A 22,790-nucleotide genomic window follows, 5' to 3' on the forward strand; every position below is an offset into this window, starting at 1 on the left:
ATCATCAAAATTAAATGAAATAAACATTTGAAATATATGAGTTTGTATGTAATGTATGAATATAATATACAAGTTTCACTTTTTAAATGGAATTACTGAAATCAATCTACTTTTTCATGATATTCTAATTTTATGACCAGCACCTGTAATTGCAGCCAAGGAAATCCTAAAATCATCTGAGTGTTAGGTGCAGAAAAAACAAAGAAATCCCCCTCCTCTCTATGGTTCCCTGAAACCAGAAACTGAAGGTTAGCAACCTTGTGTGCGATTCTGGTGATTACTTGACCGGAAATGTCCATAACGGGAAGGGGAGAAGATAATGGGGTGAGTTTTAACTGTAATTCTTCAACTAAATCCTTGGAAATCAGACTTTGTTCGGCACCTGAATCGATTAATGCGTGGACTGGAATCTTAATTTGATGATTTAGGAGTGTGGAATGAACAAAAAATCGTGATCCGAGAGGTTGTGTGAGACTACTCACTAGTACCCCTCGGTTACCTAGTGAGTCTTCCCTTTTAAATAGGGGCATTTGGCTCGAAAATGGTCTCTATTACCGCAATAAAAGCACTCTCTTGCTTCTAAGCGCCTCAGTCTCTCCTCTGCCGTTAATCTAGCTCGCCCCACCTGCATTGGTTCTGGTTCCATGTTCTGGATTGTTGGTTCGGCCTCTGTGGTGACAATGTGACGCCCGATGACGGTCGTCCGGTCCCTCTTCTCCTGTTGTCTTTCACGTAGGCGGTTGTCCAGACGTATGGCCAGGGCTATGAGGTCGTCCAGTGCTCGTGGCTCTTCCCAACCCGCTAGCTGGTCCTTGAGGGGTTCTTGGAGCGCATGGATAAAGACTCCGTTTAGCGCTGACTCATTCCATCCGGAAGTAGCAGCCAACGTCCGGAAATCGATGGCGAACTGAGCCACCGAGCGTGGACTCTGTCTTAAATTCCATAGCTTCTAAGTTGTTTCAGTATCTGTATATTTAAGCCCAAAAGTCTGTTCAAAATCCTCAATGAATTGGTCGAATGTGGTTAACCGGATAGCCCGAAAGCTGTATTTAGCTTCTGCCCATTTTAATGCTTTGTCGCGAAGGAGTCCAATTATATACGCGATCCTAGCCGGGCCATCGGTAAAAGATTGCGGAGAACGAGCGAACACTAAATAACACTGGAGGAGGAACCCTGCACATTTGCCAATCTCCTCAGAAAAAGGTTCGTGAGTCGGCGAGGGAACCTCGCGAAAATGTCCGGAAGTAAATGCCAGAAGTGACGCGGTTGCGGAAACGGATGCGGAAGAAGAATCTGCGGTGCTAGGAACTAGCAATGACAATTTTTGGTGAATTTCTTGAGTTAATAGAGTCAATTGGTCTAGACGGCCCATTTCTGATTGTTGTCTTTCACAGAGAGCGTTTATCATTGAATCGTGTCGGCCGAGTTCTGAGGCTGTCTTAATGTGTTCCGGCTGGGTACGGATCCCCGCCATTTTTGCGGTGAATCTCTTGCCTACGTAAACTATCCGCAGCTTTAACCTGCGTTTTGTAGACAAAGACGGAACCCTGTTGTTTACACAAAAGTAATTCCCTTTAAACTGATGGTTCTGGTTTTGACCCACTCTGGACATTTTGGTATGGCTGGAGCATACTGTCAAGAACCCAGAATAGTTTGTCCAAAGAGCGAAGCCGAAACCAGACACGGAGACGTAAATAAAGGTAAGTGAGTTTTATTTACAGGTGAAGCTATATACAGTGGGCAGGTCTCGGAGGAGTCTGTAAGATAAGGAGAAGCTGGACGAGTCTCGGGTACGATGTTGGTCAGAGAAGTTTGCAAGGTGGTGATAATAATGACTCTTGTTTTCTTACAGGTCCAGGAGGTGAGTTGTTGCGGAGGAGCGGTTCCAGATAGTTCCAGGAGTGACGAGCCAGTTCCAGCAAGGTAGGTATCAGAATGGTTCCAGGTAAGTTGTCCTTAAGGTATGTAGTCGTGGCGTGGCAAAACCTAAAACGTAGGCAAGACATAGAACATAATTAACACTTGGAGCAGGAGTCAAGGTTAGACGCTGAGGCGGAGAATCTAACCCAGAAGGTTCGATGCTCCAGCGAGGATCTGATCTCAGCCTGCTGCTTAAATGTTGGAAGGTCTCGTCAGTAGAATCTGGAACACCTGTGGAGTAAGGATTAGTGGCGCCGCCCAAAAGGCGGAGCTAAACCCAGATCCTCACATAAATGAACTCGGGATGGTGCAGGGCTGTTTATTATATAGTTTAGAGTTTATGATTTTATTTTAATTATTTATTTTTTAATTTTATCTCATTTTTAGAAGTGGGAGGGTCTTCAAAGGGGGTCTGTGCAGGGCAGTCATAGTCCTCTGTCCCTCCAAGGGAGGGTGAATGTTAAGCATCACCGTCGACCCTTGTTGTAACAGGTATGAGCAGACAGCCCCGTTACAGGTCTCTCCTAGGTGGACGGGAGACCAACATGGAGCCCCTGAGAACTGGGCTGACACAGAGTCTAGGGGAATGCAGCATGTTAAACAAGACTTGAAAAATCCAAGAACTCCACCAACTTCATTCGCAATATTCATTACAACCTGACACATGTTGTTTTACGACGAGGCTGCTTGTTTTACATTTTACTGACACCTGTCAGGATATAAATTAAACATAGAAAAGACTCAGATTCTGTAACTAAATTATACCCAAACAACAGAAATTATCCAAAAATATAAATTTAAACGGAGTAAAAAATTCCATTGTATACCTAGGAATAACAATTACAAGCAACCAAGATAAACTATATACAATTAACTATATTTCTCTTAGTCAGAAAATTTATGAAGGTATGAAAAGGTGGAATGTTTTGATGCTTGATTTAAATGCTAGAATTGAAATAATTGAGATGAAAGTATTACCTAGAATTTTATATTTGTTTCAGTCCCTTCCAGTGACAATACCAACTTCACAATATGTTAGGGAAATTAACAAAAGAGGGGAAAATTAAAAGTTTTCGAATCTTACAAATGGAATTTAATTAGGCAATACTTGATTTCTACATGTGTTTACAAGCTTGAGATTACTACCAAAAGGAAATTAGACCAGGTCTCCCAAGGTAAACAAACAAAATCACAGAAATATTAGGGAATGTATATAAGAACAAAATAGACAAGCTTGTATCAAAGTTATATCAAGGATTGATGGGTAATGGGAAAACTTCAACGCTATATGTAAAGGAAAAGTGGGAAAAATAACTGGAGAAGGAAATAACTGACGACATATGGTATGATATCTGTGTAACTCAACAGAGTAAAACTAACTTCAGAACATGGTAAATTTTCTGTTGGAAAAATATGATTTGACAGGATCATTATTGGTGCAGCAGCCATGTTGGAGAATATGTGGAGAACAAAATGTAGATTATTCACATTTTTTGGCAATAAAGCTGAAATGTTATTGGGATGATGTTTGTAAATAGTTGAAAGAAATACTAGGATATAAGTTACCCAGAGCAGGTAAAGTTCTGTATTTCAGTTATTTATCAGAAAGTAACATTCCAAGTAAAGACCGATACTTGGTTAAATTTTTTTGGCAGCGACCAAGAAAGCCATCACATGAAAGCCCCATCCCACCCCACCTTAAATAACTGGATGGACATTGTGGAAGAAATCCATAACGTGGGGAGATTTACATACGTTTTAAGACTACAACAATCAAAAGCTGAAGAACTGTGGGAAAAATGGACATTGTTTAGAAACATTTACAGGAACCAAACACAGTAAGATGGTAATAAGATAAGTTGTCACCTGTCACTCTGTTTTGTTTTTCTTTTCTATATGTTTTTGTATGTTCTGCATTATGTAACAAAATGAAAATAGAATTTTCTTTTTAATTTTTTTTTAAACTTATGGTTTTTATTTAAGAACTCGAATCCCAGTTGTTCAAGTGGCTAAATGAGTGTGGAACCCTGGTAAACCTCCAGGTACTCTGGATGCTCAGGGAACTCTGGAGGTCCATGGACTGAAGGCCCAAACTCAGGAACATAATCAGATGGCCCAGGCTCAGAAACAGGGCCTGCAGACTCAGGGAACTCCAGAGGTTCTGCAAGTTCTGGAGGGACTCAGTGCTCTGCAGTCAGCACTAGAGGCACTGAAGGCTCCAATCTACACTCTTGTCTTCCTCTATGCTCTTAACACATGCTTCTTTGCCCCATGCTGTTGCAGCAGTGCTATCTAGTGACAAGAAGTAACAGAACATACACAAATGCATTTAGTGCAAACCTCAAAATACAAAAATGTTGCTACAGTTTATCCGTCATGTTCAGCAGCAACTTTTTGTTTCAGTTTTTCTATGAGACTGTGGTAATGTCTTAATATCAGTCTTCTGTCAGCATCTAGCCATGGTCTCACCCATCATCTTCTGGCTCTTCTTCTTACTAGTTCTTCTCTGTTGTTTCTCAGTTTCTCTTCAGGTAAAGTCCAAACCTAATCCACAACAACAATTTCAACATTAATTTCTTCCACGTCTATGTTTTTTATAATGAATGATAAGTAGAAACTGTTGATTTTGTATCAGTACACATCAGGCACACTCTGTGCTACTGAAAAAACACAATGTAGACATTACAAATATACCAAGAACACAAAGGAATACTCCACTGATACTGAGCTCTAACAATACAGAAAAAAAACAATGGCAGCATATTGTGTATTCAAGTACATAACAAGTACATCACAAAACTGTGGCAGTACACATAGGGCATTTACATAGCATAGTATGAGATTATGAAATGTAATAGTTGGGTCACTGCTACATGACTTTTGTTATCAAGACATCTGCAGTGCATGAGGTATATTAAAGTTGCTACATTCATGCTATAGAATTTTGACATGATCAATAAATATGTGGCAATCTCCTATTACTGGGGATCACAGTGCATATGCTAGGGTATCAAATGCATAAAGAGACAATGCTGTGCTGCTATTTTCTGACACCCATGAATCTAATTATGGTTCTATAGAAACAAGTGAGTTGAGGTACTAGAAATCAAAATGCCAGTCATTGTGAATTCATAAAAACATGTCTATAGAGTATGCATTTTAACATCTTTACTAGTTTGCCCTTCAGTTGTGCAACACAGAATCTTCTCTACTGTTTCAAACTTTAACACAGCATTAATATTTTCAGTAGCTGTTATTTCTCACACAGTCTGATGGCCAAATTTGTGATTTAAAGATACTGGAACTGCTGAATAGAGCTGTTGCAGGATACATCTGTGGTGCAAAAACTGAGACAATGGAGACTGACAAAACAGAACAGAACAGAACAGATTACATAAATGGATTTTAATTAGACCTAACTCTGGGTAGGGTGGTAAATTTTAAAATTCAGTGGAAAATTTAAATTTCCTTGAAGAGGGTCAAATGAGGGTTGGTTATCATAATCTAAATCTTTTAGTGGACCCCTCAAACTTATGCTGACACAAGCAGCATCATTGGAGGACATCACTTAGTTCAGTTATACAACTTCTACACAACGTGGTAGTACCCAAATTTAGAAATGGACATCTATGATTACACTTGTTATTATGCAAAACAAAATTTTAATGTTTCTGAGGAAATTTTGAAAGGTGCCTGAAATTTTTTCTTTAAAGCTCAACATTACTTGGGGGCTTTCTTTGTAATAACCTAACCTGGCAAAATGCAGATCATTGATTACATAAAATGTATAAGAACCGTAAAGAAAACCAGAAATAAGCTTTGGAGTCAGTCCAACTTTAGATGTATGCCACAGCTAAGTAACTACAGAAAAGACAACAATGACTATAACTCAGTCAATTTTACAAGTAATGAGTTAAATTATAGATAGTGGATAGATAGTAGTACCTGAGAGTCATCTTGACTTGTGGTCTGAGAGCAAATGGATTGCTCAAGATCTGTTCCTAAAACCTTGCTAATTATTGTTAGAGTCAACTCTATTTGTCTGTTAGCAAAATATCTTATCAACCAAAGTGTCAGGATTTGTGGAGATAAAGGCGATCCCAGAGTGCTGGCTCATATTAAACAACTAATTTATTAAAGTAAAAAATAAACAGAACAAAAACAAAAAGCTGACGTGGCAGCAAAGACTAAATAAACAACACAGACGAGAACATATGGAACGGAGCGACTTACACAGGAACAGGCACAGAGACAGAAAACCAGGAGCACAGAGACATACATTATGAGCAACAACAAACAATGAACCAGCAGAGTATGGAAGGACATGACCAGGTTTTAAACACAGAGGATGATGAGGAAAGTGGAGTCAGGTGTGTGGGGATAATCACGGGCAGGTGGAGATGGGTGTGGCAGGGAAACTGAGAGAGTGACTGAGGAAGAGTGAATGAAACATGAACACGAGCGACAAAGACAGAATCCAAACAGAAACAAACACATCCAGAACACAAAACCAAAACAAAGGAAAACCCCACACAAAGCCTAGATATTATTGAAACTTTTAAAAAGTAATCATTGGATGTACATATACAACAAACTAACTTTTGGAGTAAAAGGTATGGTAGAAGATGGGAGTCATTCTGCAAACTTTTTTGCTTAGAACTTTGGCATTAAATGTTTGTGGAGGATAAATTAACTTACATAATATTAATATTTTCACTAAGTACAACATACGCTTACAATATTCGGTCTTGTAAAGCCACCTGCTGAATTTCAGCTCAACCAACCATTTTTGGTTAAACCCGCTCGATATGTTTTTTGCTGTAGCTCCAGTGACATGCTAACTCCAGCAGTGGCTGAAGGTGGATCGGCCTCGGCGCTTACTAGAGTCCTGCAGGACTCCGCAAACAGCACGCAGACCTGAGCATGTGGTGGAGGCATTTATACTTGGCACTTAGGTCGGTGCAGTATTCTCCAAAAAGACGGCAGTACGCTATGTAACCAGCGGAAATATGGTAAAAAAAAGAGAGCAGATGGTTCTCACATCAAATATGGCTGCACGTATTCAGGTGGAAGAGCTATTGTGTTTCTGGCTGTGATACAGTGAGAATGTTTAAACTTAAAGCATTCAGTTTGACTTTCATTAATTTATTTGCTTTACTTGTGATTCACTCATCATAGAACAAATATTTCTAGAAACACTCTTCTTTATCGGCTGCAGCAGTAATCTCCTTCCGTGAGTTTTGAGCCGTTTGATTATCTTTGTGATCTCTCATAGAGGGATCATATAAATGTTGATACAGACAAACCAGCTCCCCTAGAGCGAAATGGTCCATTTTGAATGGAGTGCGGCGCACGGGGTCCTCGCCTATTTACAAAATGTTCATGACGTGACACCGCGCGGGACCTTCGCGCAGGGGCGGTGACAGTGCGATTGCGTCACTGTTGGCGCACATACCCTTGCTGGGGGAAACCCTGCAAATGATATGTACAAGAAAAGCTCTTGAGAAAAGACCAATTGTTGCTATGGCAACCTATTGTTGAATGCAACAAAAAGGGGGTAAATTTTTATTTTGCAGGACAGTCCTTTTTATCTTCAGCCTCTACCCTTTATTCTTGCGTCTGCGGGGTGATGAAAGGTGTGACAGGTAGATGAAGCACAGCAATAAAACGGACACAGACAGACACATAGGAGAGAGGGGGAGGACTTTTTGAAGTGGAGGCTGCACATGGTTAAAAAGGACAAGGTGCTGAGAGAATGTTTTAAATCACAGCACTCCAGTTTTACAACAACCTCCTTTTTGTGACCTTAAAAGCCACCTGACTCTGGCAATAATAATTAGACTTGCTCAGAGGCTGCGTGTCACAGAAGATTGTGATACAAGCTGCATTTAAAGCGATATCGTTTCTGATGTAGTCAGAATTAGCCTCGCAAAGCATTGTGGGTTTATTCTGGATGCTTCCTCTCACATCAATGATACAGTTCCTCCCCCGTTCCACTCTGGGAATTGTATGTAGGCAGGAGAAGTGGGTTTCACACAGGAAAAAGAAAGCTCTTGAGAGATGACAGGGAAAGAAAAACCTAACAACAGCAGCGCCCTACATCACAGCAACAAGGATGGAAGTTAAACACGAGAGATGACACATCAATGCGAGTCTACTAGACTACAACTGCTTTTCATGAGAGGATGAAAGCTTACAAAAGGAGAAGACTTCGAATCCCACTGACACAAACGCAGTGCTGTGTGATGAAAGAAAAAGGTGGGTGACTTAAAGTGGATGATCACTGCTGCTAAAGTATTTTATTTAGAGCATGGTAGTTTGTGTTGTGGACCACAACGTTGCGTTACTAGACTTTTAAAAATGTGCAGTAAGACATTAGCATTACTCTGTGAGAGAAGATAAAACTGGATCAGTGACTCAGTTAATCTAATGCATAGAAACCATACCAGAGCTTGTTAATGTGATAGTTAAACAAATGTTTTCAGTAGAACCAGGTTAGTCTTAACACAAGATAGTCTAATACACACAACACTTGCAGGATACATATGGGATACTTACAGGGTACCTATGCAGTCTTTGAAGGATGCTTAAAATACATATTGGGTACTAACAGGGTACTTATATAATATTTACATAGAACCTATGGGGTGCTAACAGGGTACCTGTGAGGTAATTACAAATTTTTTTTAGGGTACTTACAGGTTGCTTTAAGTGTACTTACCGGTTACTTACAGGGTAATTTAGGGGTACATACATGGCACTTACATGATGCTTAAAGGGTTTTTTCAGGGTACCTATGGGATACTTATAGGGTACTTTCATTATACTTTAGGGAACTTACAAAGTACTTTCAGAGTACTTATAGGGAAACTACAGGGCACTTAAATGATGCATAAAGGGTCCTTTTAGGGATCTGTATCGGATGCTCACAGGACATCTATGGGGCGCCCACAGGGTATTTTGGAGGTACTTATAGGGTACCTATAGGATACTTACAGTGTACTTACAGGATGTTTATAGGGTGTTTACAGGACACCTACAGGATACTTACAGGACGCTTACACAGTACTTACAGGATACTTAAAGGACACCTACAAGGTTTCTCACAGGGTCCTTACTGGAGATTTACAGGTTACTTATGTCACTACGGTGTAGTTACAGAGTATTTTTGAAGTGCTTGTAAGGTAATAACAAAGTACTTGTGGGATGCTTACAGGGTACTTACAGAATGCATATCGGGTACTCACAGTGTACCTGTAGGGTACTTATGGGGTTTTAGATGTATAACTTCATTAATAAACAAAGAACAAGATTAATTTGGATTTCCAAAAGGATTTTTTAAACAAACAAAATCCACTCACCGGACACTTTATTAGGTACGCCTGTCCAACTGCTCATTAATGCAAATGTCAAATCCGCCAATCATTTGGCAGCAACTCTGACATGAACCAGAGTTTTAGTCATGAGAGCGGAGCCGAAACCAGACACGGACACTTGAGTAAAAAGGTAAGTGATTTTATTTACAGGTGCACGTATTCACAGTGAGAGGCAACCAGGAAGAATCTGAAAAGGCAAGGAGGAGCAAGGTGAGTCTCAGGTACAGGATTAGTTTGTTTAAGTATTGGAGGAATGGAGAGTGGTTGTTTCTTCTCTTACAGGTTCGAGGAATGATCGTGGCGCTGAGGCGAGGCAGTGTTATCCAGAGGCAATCCAGGAGGTAAGGAGTCCAGCGATCCGGCAAAAGGTAAATTTGTCCAGTCTTCCCAACAGGTAAGTTCCAGACAGGTAGTGGTCACCAAGGTTGAGCAATTTAACCTGAAGTAGGAAACAAACATCAACAAGGTTATCATAGACTTAGGCTTGAGGTTAGAACCTGGTGGCTGTGATTCTAACCCAGTAGGCTTGATGCTCCAGCGGTGATCTGGAACCAGCCGGAGGCTTAAATGCAGGAGCTGCTCATCAAGGGCAATCAACTGCTGCTGGGGAAGGAGAGTTAGTTGCACCGCCCAATGGGGAAAGAGACAAACTCCAGATCCTCACAGTCTCAATGCATTTAGGCATGTAGGCATGGCCAAGACGATCTGCTGCAGCATCAGAATGTGGAAGAAAGGTGATTTAAGTGACTTTGAATGTGGCATGGTTGTTGGTGACAGACGGGCTGGTCTGAGTATTTCAGAAACTGCTAATCTACTGGGATTTCCACATACAACCATCTCTAGGGTTTACAGAGAATGGTCCGAAAAAGAGAAAATATCCAGTAAGCGGCAGTTCTGTGGGCGTAAATGCCTTGTTGATGCCAGAGGTCAGAGGAGAATGGCCAGACTGTTTTGAGCTGATAGAACGGCAACAGTAACTCAAATAACCACTCGTTACAACTGAGATATGCAGAACAGCATCTCTGACTGCACAACACATCGAACCTTGGGGTCAGATGGGCTACAGCAGCAGAAGACCACACCGGGTGCCATTCCTGTCAGCGAAGAACAGGAAATTGAGGATACAATTCGCACAGGCTCACCAAAATTGGACAATAGAAGATTGGAACATTGCCTGGTCTGATGAGTCTTGATTTCTGCTGCGACATTCGGATGGTAGAGTCATAATTTAGCGTCAACAACATGAAAGCATGGATCCATCCTGCCTTATATCAATGGTTCAGGCTGGTGGTGGTGGTGCAATGGTGTGGGGGATATTTTCCTGGCACACTTTTGGCCCATTAGTACCAATTGAGCATTGTGTCAATGCCACAGCCTATCTGAGTATTGTTGTTAACCATGTCCATCCCTTTATGACCACAGTGTACCCATCTTCTGATGGCCACTTCCAGCAGGATAATGTGACATGTCATAAAGCGCAAATCATCTCAGACTGGTTTCTTGAACATGACAATGAGTTCACTGTACTTGAATGGCCTCCACAGTCACCAGATCTCTCTGGGTACTTACGAGGTACTTACAGGGTACCTAAAGGCACTTTCAAAGCATTTACAAGGTACCTACAGGGACAAAATTATGTATTGGGACTTGTTAACTTTTTTTTTTTAACCTTGTACTTACTGTCCAGAACCTGAGCAAACAACAGTAGAGTGCAACAAAAGCTGAAGTGTTTCATACTTTTTTCAATTTTGTGATTGTTTTTATGCAATTAACACTTCACTAGCACTTCCTTTGTGTACTATCCTTTTTTGACATCTAAACATGAAATTTGAACATGCAAAATGAAGACGTGTAAAGTCTTTTAAGCAGTTTATCTGGCTATTACATAGTCAGGCTTCAGGGTTAACCTATTGCAGAGCGATGGGCTGTGATGGCCATCTTAAATTGGGGTGACTTCAAAAGTTAATGAGCTGCAGATGTACATACAATGATTACTTTCTGAGAGTTTCATTACGATTCACCCAGTGGTAAATGAGATATTTTGCTAACAGACAGTTAATTGTAAGGTTTTAAGTAAAGATTATGCCCAATGTGTATCATTTGGAGTATGTGTTGTGAATGATTGTCACCTATAACACACCATATTTTAGGTCAATATCTGTAAAATTGACTAAATCATTGTCATTTCTGTATTTTCTGATGTCGATTGGCTGTGGTGGACAACTTGAATTGAGCTGGCTTCAAATATTAATCAATTTTAGATTTTAATAAAATCTACTCAGTGGTTCATGAGATATTTTGCCAGACAGAGTTGAATTGTTTATTGAAATTTTTTTAAAAGTTCTGCAAAATAATCTCAACCACTACCACACTAAGTTTCAGCTCAATATCTGAAAAACAGTCTAAGTTATAGCCAATTTTGTTTTCCCTAAGGTTGATTAGTGTGGCAGCCATCTTGACTGAGGCTGAATCTGAAAGTATGAGCTGTAGATGTTCACTAACACAGATTTACACAAATTTTGTAAATTGGAGAGAAAAATGCCTATTGTATACATAGAAACAGTCTAAGATCTTTGAGTTTAGCAAATGAAAAATGGGAGCAAAAGCAAAAGTATTGTGTTTATGTTTGTGTCCAGTATATGTGCTGAATTAGAGTGTGCTTTCTCGCTTGGGGGGTGGGGTGGAGGTGTTAAGATGGGTGTGTTTGTTGTGATTGGCAAACATGCACGCAAGAGCAGGGGGTGCATGGCGAGCACATGGTCTAGCTGGTGATATGTGTGTTCACGTCGATAAAACCAAGAGTTTTTTTTCACTGAAATGCCAAAACTGATGTATATTTGGACTTTTTATGTAGTTTGGACATACTGTATATCAATCAGTTTCTCCAGCCCCATCACCAGTGTTGCCAGATATATGATAATTGTCATATTTCTATGATAGTTTTAGGGTCTATATGATATACAATCAATAGTTTTTAAAAACTAATAATGTGACAAAACATTTGCAATTGCTGAGGTGCTCACACTTCTGTGTTAAGCAGTTAATCAATTAATTTGATGAGCAACACCTGGTCACTGCTTACCCTCTTAATTCTTTTTGAAGTGTCACACACACTTCTGTATTTTAGTTTTCTTAGAGAGATAATAGCATTGTAATATGTTACTTTAAAAGGCTGTATATACTTTGTTTAAAAGTGCTATCAGTGTAAATATCAGAATGAAATTAAAAATACTGAAGTAATTTCATAGGTAAAGTATTTTTGGTAGCAACACATTCTACTGCCAGACTGTTTTTTATATTGGGTTTTGTTGAGGAGTAAGGAACTCCGAAAGGGGTTAATTCAAGAAGCAAATCAAAATCAAAACCTTAGCTATTTATCGAAATGCCTTTTTTTTTTTACTCAGAGTAATTTGGCTTCATTGTAAAAGGGAATAAATATACAAGTACATGTGAAAACACACACACGCACGCACACAAAAAATAAAAAAGCAAATGGATTCTATTCTTTTGTTGGAGATGATTTGCTTCCCATCTGGGATAGAAGAAAAAAAGGGAACACAAACACATCCAAAAACACTCCGCAAACCTGTGGATAGCCTAGGCATTTGTCAAATCAGCCAGGAAGTGTAGAAAACCCATCACAGAACAGGGAAGAGAGTTCAGACCTCTATACAAGAGAATCTAAACAGCCTCTCCACAGACACATGGATCAACACAGGAGATGCAGCACTTCTGGACAAGACTCAGCTGTTCACCTGCATGTCATGGATAAGGGATGCTCTTGAGACCAGTAGCATCATATTTTTCAATTAGTAAAATTTCTGGTTACAAACTTAATCCTGGAAAAAATAGGTATTTGCTGTTAACAGAGAGACAATAGGGTATCCACTCAATAATCTGCCATTCAAGATATCCATTCAGTCTTTCTTAGAATGTACATAGCTGAGACAGTGCTTAATATTAATAAGACTTTTTTTCTCTCTCTTTGCTTAAACAAATTAAACACAACTTTGAGCAATGGCCTCTTCTAAATCTTTCTGTGACCAATAGAGTTATTGAAGTAAAATTGAATGACAGTGATTAACAAGCTTCTGCAGAACTTGAAGGCCTGCTGAAGAGCAAGGAAACAATGAAATCATGCAGGATAGTGTTCCTCGAGGACCAGGGTTGGGAACCACTGCCTTAGACAAGTTGATGAACAAGTCAACACAATATTTTCTACAATCAAGTGCTTTAGTGAGAAAATGTTAACCTTTGAAGTGGCAGTAAAAGTGCTGTTCTGTTTTCTAAAACCAGATTGTAAATTAGTTAAAATGCAAATTGTGTCTAAAAACTGCAGACACTTTATTTTGCATTACAGCAATACTATTTTTTCTGAGAAAACCTATATACCTTATATAACCAATACCGTTGCTTAAAATTAATGTTTATTTGGGTAACAGGGGAGCTGCTGTATTCTGAGGTTTACACAGTTCATTCATTTATACTCATTTAATTTATACAGACCTCTCTTGCCCGTCTGCAGCTTGTGCAGAACTCTGCTGCTCGCTTGTTAACTCGGGCCAGTAGGCACGAGCATATCACTCCCATCTTGGCGACCCTTCATTGGCTCCCTGTGCACTACAGAATTCATTTTAAGCTCCTGTTATTTGTTTTTAAATGCTTGCACAACCTTGCCCCACCATATCTATCTGAGTTGCTTCAGCCTTACTACTCACCGCAATCCCTAAGATCAGCTGATCGGTTACTGCTGACAGTCCCCAAAACTAGGGTGAAGCTCAGAGGTGACAGAGCATTTGCTGTTGTTGCTCCAAAGCTCTGAAACAATTTATCCCTGAGTGTCAGACAGGCCTCCTCGCTTCCTGTTTTTAGATCTCTTTTAAAAACACACTTTTATTCTCTGACTTTTAACACACCGTGATTTTGTCTTATATGGCACCTTAAAACACACCTTGAACCACAGTTTGAATAGTAAATTCATTCAACTAATTCAGTTTTAAGTTGTGCTCTGATTTACGGTATATGGATGTTGTATGTTACTAAGATGATTGTTGCTTTGTCCTCTCTGTTTTGCAGGAGCCTGAGTGAGGTGGCAAACCCTCCAGAGAAGACAAGGCTTCAGGCTGACCTTAAACTGATCTGACACCCCCCACTGCTTACCACTGCTTCAGCCCCCTTTTCGTTCTGACCCCCAATCTAACACTGCCAGCTGTCCCCTCCCTTCCACCTTTTCAGTTCACTTTTATTATTCTGTCCTCTAGTCCCACATCTTGGTGTTTAGGTCATGGCAGTGCCTAATGCCAATGAATTTCACTGGCAGAGCCTTGCACGACTGTCTAGCGGGCGTGTCTACCACTCCCTGTCTGAGGTGGGGGAACAGATGTACATGTTAGGGGGCTGCGATGCTGCTGGAAGACCTTGCCCTTCATTGGAGCTCTATTCACCTGAGGTTAGAAACAACCTGTTGGCTGGAGCCAATGTTTTGTCATTCTATTTGCAAAGTTCCTTATGGACAAAATTTGTAATATTAGGTTTTACGAATTAACCTAATTTTATTGAATTTTGTGTTTTGTGATGAAGGAATTAAGGTTTTTCCTTTTTCTTTGATGTTCAAACATTTAAATGTTTGAAAACTTTAAAACACTAGCATCTCATTCCAAAAAATACTGTCTAAAACTACTAGGTCCCTATTATAAATTATAAATGATGACCCTTGTATGTTCTTGATGTCCTTTTAAAATGTAGTTTAAAAAGGTCAGTCAAAAAAAAATTTTCTTCACAGATATTGGGCTAAAATTTGATGTAGTAGTAGCTGATTCACAACACATACTCTGAGTGTGACATCTTATAATATGGCATGACATGTCATGTAACAGGTCGCAGGGGTAGCAGCTTGAGAACACCTCCCTAGATAGGCATCCAGGGGGCATTAGTATAATATCAAAGGCATGCCTACATACAGTCTGCACAAAAACATTTTTGCAAATTTTGTTGGTGATCATTGTTCTACACAGTCTGAACAGTGTAAACACTTTGGCCTGCACACAATTGGCTAAAAAGCAAACAAACAAACCAACACCACTGAAAACATAACATCCTTGGCAAAGATAATTATTTCACACAGGTCAAGTACAAGAGATCCATTGCCAGAAGCTTGTAAAACTCTAATCATTAACAAAACAGCATAAGGTTAGCCATCTAACACTGATTTATGAAATATTCAAACATTACAGAGGTTCTTTTACTTAAGGGATGATGAAACAGTTGTCAGGATTAAGAGTGTGTTTTTACAATAGTAGTGCAGACTGAATTGCCGAAAGCTCAAGGGAACTCAAAAATTTCAACAAAAATAACAAGTTGGTGAGGCAGAGGAATTTACAGAACACGAGAATACCAGGAGACACGGAGATAAATCAGACAGGGCTGAAAACACATAAGTGACTGCTCACCAAGGAGTGGAAAACAGGAGAAAATGAGGACAAGAGCTGATGAGCTGAACCAAAACACCTGGGCAAATGACAATGGGGATCAGCTGAGAGTGGGGCTGTGAAACAGAACTGGCTGAGTAGAAGTGACTAGAAACACAAGGAGATAACTAAACGGAGAGACAATAATAACTCAAAAAAACCACACCAAAAGTAACTAAATTGACAGAACAGAGGGACCGAAACAGTCTGAGTGGCCCCAATTTGCTGCCATGCTTTGCTGAGTTGTCTGTTTTGTGTCAAATATGATTTTTATTTTTTAAAAACTAATTTTACAACATAAATACTTTTATATTCGGTAAAAGAACTGAATTTTCTGAATATTTAGGAAAAAAGTCTTAAAATCACTAAAAAGTTGTGCCAGCTGACCATCTTCCTCTATTCCTTGTTTGCAGAGTGATCGGTGGATTAGTTTGTCCCCGATGCCCACACCACGTGCTGGGGCAGCTGTGGCAGTGCTCGGAAAGCAGATCCTGGTTGTAGGAGGGGTGGGAGAGGACCAGAGTCCCCTTAAGGTGGTGGAGATGTACAACATTGAGGACGGAAGGTGGAGAAAGAGAAGTGCTCTGCGGGAAGCACTGATGGGTGTATCTATCACAGTGAAAGGTATGCATTGTTTCATACCTACTATTAATTTTTGTTTGTCCTCCCAACCTGTCCAACCTGTGCAACAATCAGCTTCCAGAAAAACAGTCATTTAGTTGCAGCTCTTCAATCAAATTAAAATTAGGAAATGTGGCAACAGCATCTCTTTAAGGACTTCCCTTAATCAAGTCCAATTTTGTGTAATTAAAATAATCAAGCCAAAAATTTAAATTTTTCGTAAATATTCTGTTGCTTTGTGTAACAGTAAGTGAAAAAGACTGAATGCGAGATGAGAAATGCTGTCAAATGTTAGGACACTTAAAAGTTTTTTCTAAATATTAGTTGACCAGGTTAAGATTTGAGCTATTTAGCAGATGTTCTATCAAGAAGCCCATAATGAAAAAAAACATGGGGACTTATCATGTGAAAATCATGTCTTTTCACAGAAGAAAACTTTAAATTAAAAGCTTAGCATTTCTTGAAGGAATCCATATCACCAACTACCATTCATGCCACAGTTTTAAAGTACTGTAAGATTATGGCATGATTTTTGTGCCACCAGGTGGAGCGCGCAGCAACACTGATTTGAGGGCACAGATCGCTCAACTCTGACAAACTGCCTGCGTGCTTGGCTCTCTCTGCTCGCACGCTTGGCTCTGACAAGCTGCTCGCTCGTCCGGCTCTCTCTGCGCTTGCAACCTTAAGTTGTATGTAAATGAGCCACACCACCAGCCAATCACAGACTGGCCTTTTTCATCCAATCAAAGCATGCCTTGTACATACTATGTTCAGTTCGATGAAAAACAGCCAATCACAAGCAGTAAATCAAAGGACTGCACCAAAAGGCGGAAGTTTCAAAATGGAAAGAGTTATGAAAGACACAAGAGAAGATACCAGGGTAATTTTTTTAATTTTATAGCCTAAGAATATTTATTTAAGTATACAAATGTATGTCATTACTTATGGTGATTACTTACTGTCAATTTAATTATAGGCAACTTTCTTTTGAATACTGTAATAAAATGTATGATTGCCTCCTCTGTCCCAGAGCGTCAGAACGTCCGCCATATTGGATGTGGCAGACCTGCCCTTTAACTAATACAAGGAAACAGACTGAACTTCATGAAGCACCGTTCTACAAAGTGTTTTAAGTTAATGCCTGTTATTTACACACACTAATATATTTGGAAAACAAACAGACACCAAAGACAATGTTTGTAACTTTTAACGTGATTACTAAAAATTGTTTACTCCTTAAATTTTTATGGTAAGCACCAATCCAACATGTATTCTTTTGAGTCTTTAGACCTACTAACATGTGAAACACTATTACTGTGATGATAAATATAGGAATATTTATTTAACATTTAATCTGTGTCTGTAAAACTACATCCTGAAATGTAGATGCAATGTGGATTTTCTGAATAAAGAGCACAAACATTCTCATTTAACTGATTTTGATTAACAGTTTTCATATTCAAATCGATGAACACTAATATATTTATACAGTGAGTGGGGGTATTGAACATGTATCTATATCTATAGAGGGGGCATTAATGAACCTATATACATTCACAATATATACATACATATATCCACACACACACACACACACACATATATATATATATATATATATATAAATGTACACCAGTGCATTGTCCACAAGACCACGAAAGCGGGTTGGTAAATAGCTATGATCACACACTAAAGCAGGAATGTTGGCAAAAGGGGATGGAAAGTAAAACGTAATGCCATCAGCTCTGGTTTGGACTGTAAACCTGTTACTATAATTTCACGCAGAACATGAATGAGGAATCTTCTCCGATCGCTCCACTTTGCCACATCCAATATGGTGGCAACGTTAACTATTGTTGAGGTATCTACCTTTACCTCCACAAGTTGGTTGTTGGGAAAGACCTTACCTTAAAGTTTAACACATTTATTCAAACACCATTAGTCAATATTCATGCAATAATAAAACCAGATGCATCTGGGAGACGATCAATGGGAATGAGATACAGATCACCTTGAAAACTAGTCAAGCCATCACCCCAGGATTGTCTGAAGAGACAAAGTATGTTTGTCTGGTCTTATTACTAGGCCCCCCTTCCTCCAGAGGGTGGATCACTGCCTCCCTTTTCTGGAGGTCAAAGGGCAACTCCTTCCCCCTTCCTGGTTGGCACGTCCGTTGCTCACCTTCCAGAGTGTCTAACACCTATCTCTCTCTTTCCAGATAAACTAAACAACTATTTGTTAAAGCTTTTAAAATGGTGGCTAAATATAAAATGGTGATAAACACAAATCAGATAAAGATATAATAATCGAATGTTAAATAAAGCGTTCCACAATCCCCCTTTTGGTCTCTCTTAAGAGACCACCACCAGCCTGCTTATGCCCATACAGAAAAATAATCCCACAAACTACAACAGAAATATTTCCAAAACTGCCAACACCTTCTATCTATCCTTAAGGAACAACATTTTTGTCATCCTACTAATCCCCAGTGAAACTTATTTAACAATACTGCACTACTTAAATGAAAACTATAACTCTAAATGAAACCTTATGAATGATAATAAAAATGAATAGAACCCTAATTTTCTCTGATGTATTTCAAGATGTTCTATATCTCACATGCACCCCTTTAGATGCAGGAAAATAAAGACAATGAAATTTGCATCCCTTGGCGGGCAAGTCTGCGCTGCGAAGAGTTGAGAGGCACCTCCCAGGTGAAGGGTTCTTAGTTAATTGGTGGGTAAATTTGCATCTCTAGGACCCCCAAGTTCTCTTTGTGTGTGTTTAAAAGTCTCTATATAAATCTGTTCTGACTTCAGCTAAATTGTGTGCTTTATGTGTATTTGTTTTCCGGTGGCGAGGTGGTCCTTCCTTTCAGCAAAAAGGATACTCAGTTTGTTGGGGTTGTCCCTGTTGACCCTTCAGGGCGCAGCCAGGCCCGGACCTCGGTCAGAGCTTGACTGGGCTTCTCAGCAGCAGAACACTGACTGCAATGGAACCACATGTGAGCTTCTCTCAGTGACCTGCAATGGTCCTGTCCACCTTGGCTCCTCCCACTCTCTCTTTATAACTTTCAGCAACACACAGGGGGCAGTGTGAGGGCTGTTCTGGTCTCCAGGTGTTCCCTCAGCAAAACCTGTTACTAGAACTGACAGGTTAACAAAATGTGCTTTATACTCACTTGTCGTGTCCTCCCTCGCTGTCCAGGGAACTGTCATCCAATCAGCAGCTCATATGGAGTGAAACCTGTCCCTAAATTAACTAAGCTCCTCATAGACATCAGAACGATCAGTAATGCGTCAAACCAATTCAAATTTGTATGTGCACAGATTATCACCAATTTTGTTTTAGGGTTACATCCAATATTTTCCACAATTTCAGATCTGATTTTTTCTCTCAGGTCAGGAGGTAAGACCCAATGAAGAGCTGCTACTACAGCTCTGACCTCTGCCCTCTGAGCTGGTTGCTGTCTGGTTAGCTGTCCTTTGACAACTGTTTCAAATTACTTTCACACATGTTTGTGGAAAGAACCTTTCACCTGAGTGGGGTCAGTCCAGTCCGGGGCGATCATCCGCACAGAACTTGGTATAAACTTAGTCCAGTTCTCCGTCGTGTTTGCATGTGCATGGCCATTAAAACTAACATTCCCATTCTTTTAACAGTCACTAGTATCCCAGATAATAGGAACCTGTTGTTCCCAGGAGCTTCAAAAGTAATAAACAATAATGCTTATAAATAAAAGACAATAAAAGATTCAAAATACACAATAAAAAACAATGCATTTTTCTTACAAATAAAAGTTCATGTGGACTCAAAATCAAAGTAGCATTTTGAGGTGGATCTCATATTAAACAATACTGTGAATAAAACTCCAGTTTATTTTAATTTAGTGTCTGCGCAGACTTTAGACAATCCTTTTTCAGTATTTTGTTAGGTTATTCCATGAGCCCTTGAGATCCTGAATGATACATCGCACCAAATTTATGATTGAGCCCATACCAGTTTTCCTCTCAATCCCACAACAGAGGTCACCAATGTGCCAGTCTCGCTGTGTTAACTTTATCCATCATTAAACAACTTTATTCCTGGTTCCTTCACATGATATTTTAAAAGTTTCCATTCACACAATTATCTCTTTTTTTTGTACATATCATTACTTGTAATGTATATGATTTATCTAACAGTTCAGAAATCAAGAAATAACTTTACATTATGTATGGTATGTCCTATTTCAGTTTAGTCTAATTTTAAACTAAAATACATCACAATTTTCCTCTCTGATGTACCTTTCCCCCTTTTTAACAGGATGATATCATCCATTTCATTATGTTCAAACATTTAGAATAAATAATAATAATGAAAATAATAATAATGACAATTTTGAACCCTGAAATATACCTGCATCAAACTATATTATGTCTACATCCTCTGTCCACTCCAGCAAAGATGCATAGTTTATAGCTAAAATCAGGCTTCTCAGAGGAGTCAGTTTGCAGTTAAAATCAGGAATGTAATTTTAGCTAAAATTTATCAATTACAAACCTCCATCAATGTTTACAGGTTTAGAATGATTCAGAATAAAACATTTTTGATATGGTGTCAGTTTTGGACCTGTGGAAAATACAACTCTTTTTATAAAAGTTACACAAACAAATGCTGGAGCTCAATCTCAGTAGCTTTCCTCACATCATCAGAAAATGTTGCTGCTAACAGTATGTCATTCTAAATACTAAAGAAATACCACCCCTTGTGACAATAGTAAATATGTCAAGAGTTTTTTAGGGACATGATCAAAAATTGATTGTGATTCAAAAAAATGTTTTGCAGCAAACCAGAATTAGCGAACTGTTTTCCCTTGAAGGTAAACAGATTTTGAAATTTAGAAGCCCCACAAATTTAGTATTAGCTAAATTTATACAAGTGAGATAACAGATGGTTCTGTGTGGACACCCATTCTCTGGCAGTATTTGATCATAAGACCCAAACTTTCACTTCACCACCACAGAGACGTTCACATGTCGAGCTGATACCTTACGAAGCATGCACAGTGCAACTCTCTCACTCCTTCAGATCCAGTCTTCCACAACTGAGTAATCTCCAGTCTCCTTACAGTGTCTGAAGACTGTCCCATCGTTCATCATACTTCTCATCACCACACAGTTCATAGTTCAGTGTACCGTGAGGCTTGTCCAAGGTAGGTCATTAGCCATTTGATGCTAATCCAGGCATCCCAGCTGGATCCAACTCACAAGGAGATGTGTTAGAGAAATCTGGTATTGTTCTCATCCATTTTTCAGCCTGTTGCTCAGCTGAACAGGAGCCACTCAAAGTCCCCAGGTTCTGTGCCATCTGATGCAGCGTGTTCCCTCTGGAAATGTCAGCTGCACGTTGTCTGGTGTTATCAGTTTGTCGGACATGAGTCAAAGAATGTCCAAAATGCAGATTGTTCCATACATGGAACATCTCTTGAAAGCAGCCACTCTTCTGTATTTCCAGAGAAGCACACAACAGATACAGTATTTGATGAAATTTTGAGAGGGGTGTTTACTGTTAGTACTTAGGTCCAGTATCAACCATACACATGTGATTTCTCCCACTAATAGTGACCAAAACCATGGGTCTAAGATAAAAAAAACTGCCTATAAATTCTGGGCACCCCTAAGACATCTGTTAAGCATCATCCTTTCTCTTTAATCTTTCAACTGTGTCTTTGCCAATTCGTTTCTAATAATTTGTTAACTCATTTTCATTACTATCTTTTATCCATTTCCCGATCTATGTGATGAATGATATGAACATTCCACAAATCATAATCCATTTTCCACAAAACCACAACTAAGACCAAGCGTTTCTCTCACTTTCTCTGATACACGAGAGCTGAAACACACAAGATTGTTAATTACAGCACCTCTCTACTATCAAATCACACACTAACATAAACACCACCCCCATCACACCCTGTCGTAAATTTTTTACAACAGGTCATCCCCTCAGGATCAGGATGGCCAACAAAGATCCTCTCCAGAGCTCTTTGAAAACCTTTGGGAGGCCTGTAAAACTCCAGTTACAAAACCCAACTCAGTAAAATACTTAACTTTTAACAGGTTGTGTGTTACTGCTCAGGCATGGGGGTTGTTTTATTTTATCTGCTGAATGTTCATTGACATCACTCAATGGCATCTGCTTGTATTTGGTTGATATGGGAGCTAATTTGAGAAGAGGGGTTCTTTGTTATCTCAAGCAGTTTTTATAGTGGGGGAGACCTCATGTAACAACCTTTTCTGTGCCTTTACAAAAATATATATTTCACTCATTTTAAGCTAAATAGCATTTGTTTAACCTTAAAATTTTCAAAAACAATTTTGCTCATTTTATTAAAACAAAAGTAAAAGCCTAAAGCTTTGAT

The 22,790-nt window shown here is 39.3% G+C and overlaps 1 protein-coding gene across 5 annotated transcripts in view; it reads left to right on the forward strand.

The window, feature by feature from the left end:
• The window catches only part of klhdc8a (kelch domain containing 8A), a 162,633-nt gene that overhangs the window by 90,874 nt on the left and 48,969 nt on the right, over window positions 1-22,790 (forward strand). For 3 of the 5 annotated variants that reach the window (XM_037975458.1, XM_037975460.1, XM_037975461.1), the window contains 2 exons: window positions 14,373-14,745; window positions 16,177-16,387. In XM_037975458.1, coding sequence (XP_037831386.1) covers window positions 14,581-14,745; window positions 16,177-16,387 — 376 coding nt within the window. In that variant the 5' untranslated portion in view covers window positions 14,373-14,580. Of the gene's footprint in view, window positions 1-7,864; window positions 8,179-14,372; window positions 14,746-16,176; window positions 16,388-19,017; window positions 19,389-22,790 lie in introns of those variants that run through there. The other 2 variants (XM_037975459.1, XM_037975462.1) reach the window with 2 other exon arrangements.

The sequence above is a fragment of the Kryptolebias marmoratus genome, linkage group LG4, assembly GCF_001649575.2.
Source record: "Kryptolebias marmoratus isolate JLee-2015 linkage group LG4, ASM164957v2, whole genome shotgun sequence".
Lineage (NCBI taxonomy): Eukaryota > Metazoa > Chordata > Actinopteri > Cyprinodontiformes > Rivulidae > Kryptolebias > Kryptolebias marmoratus.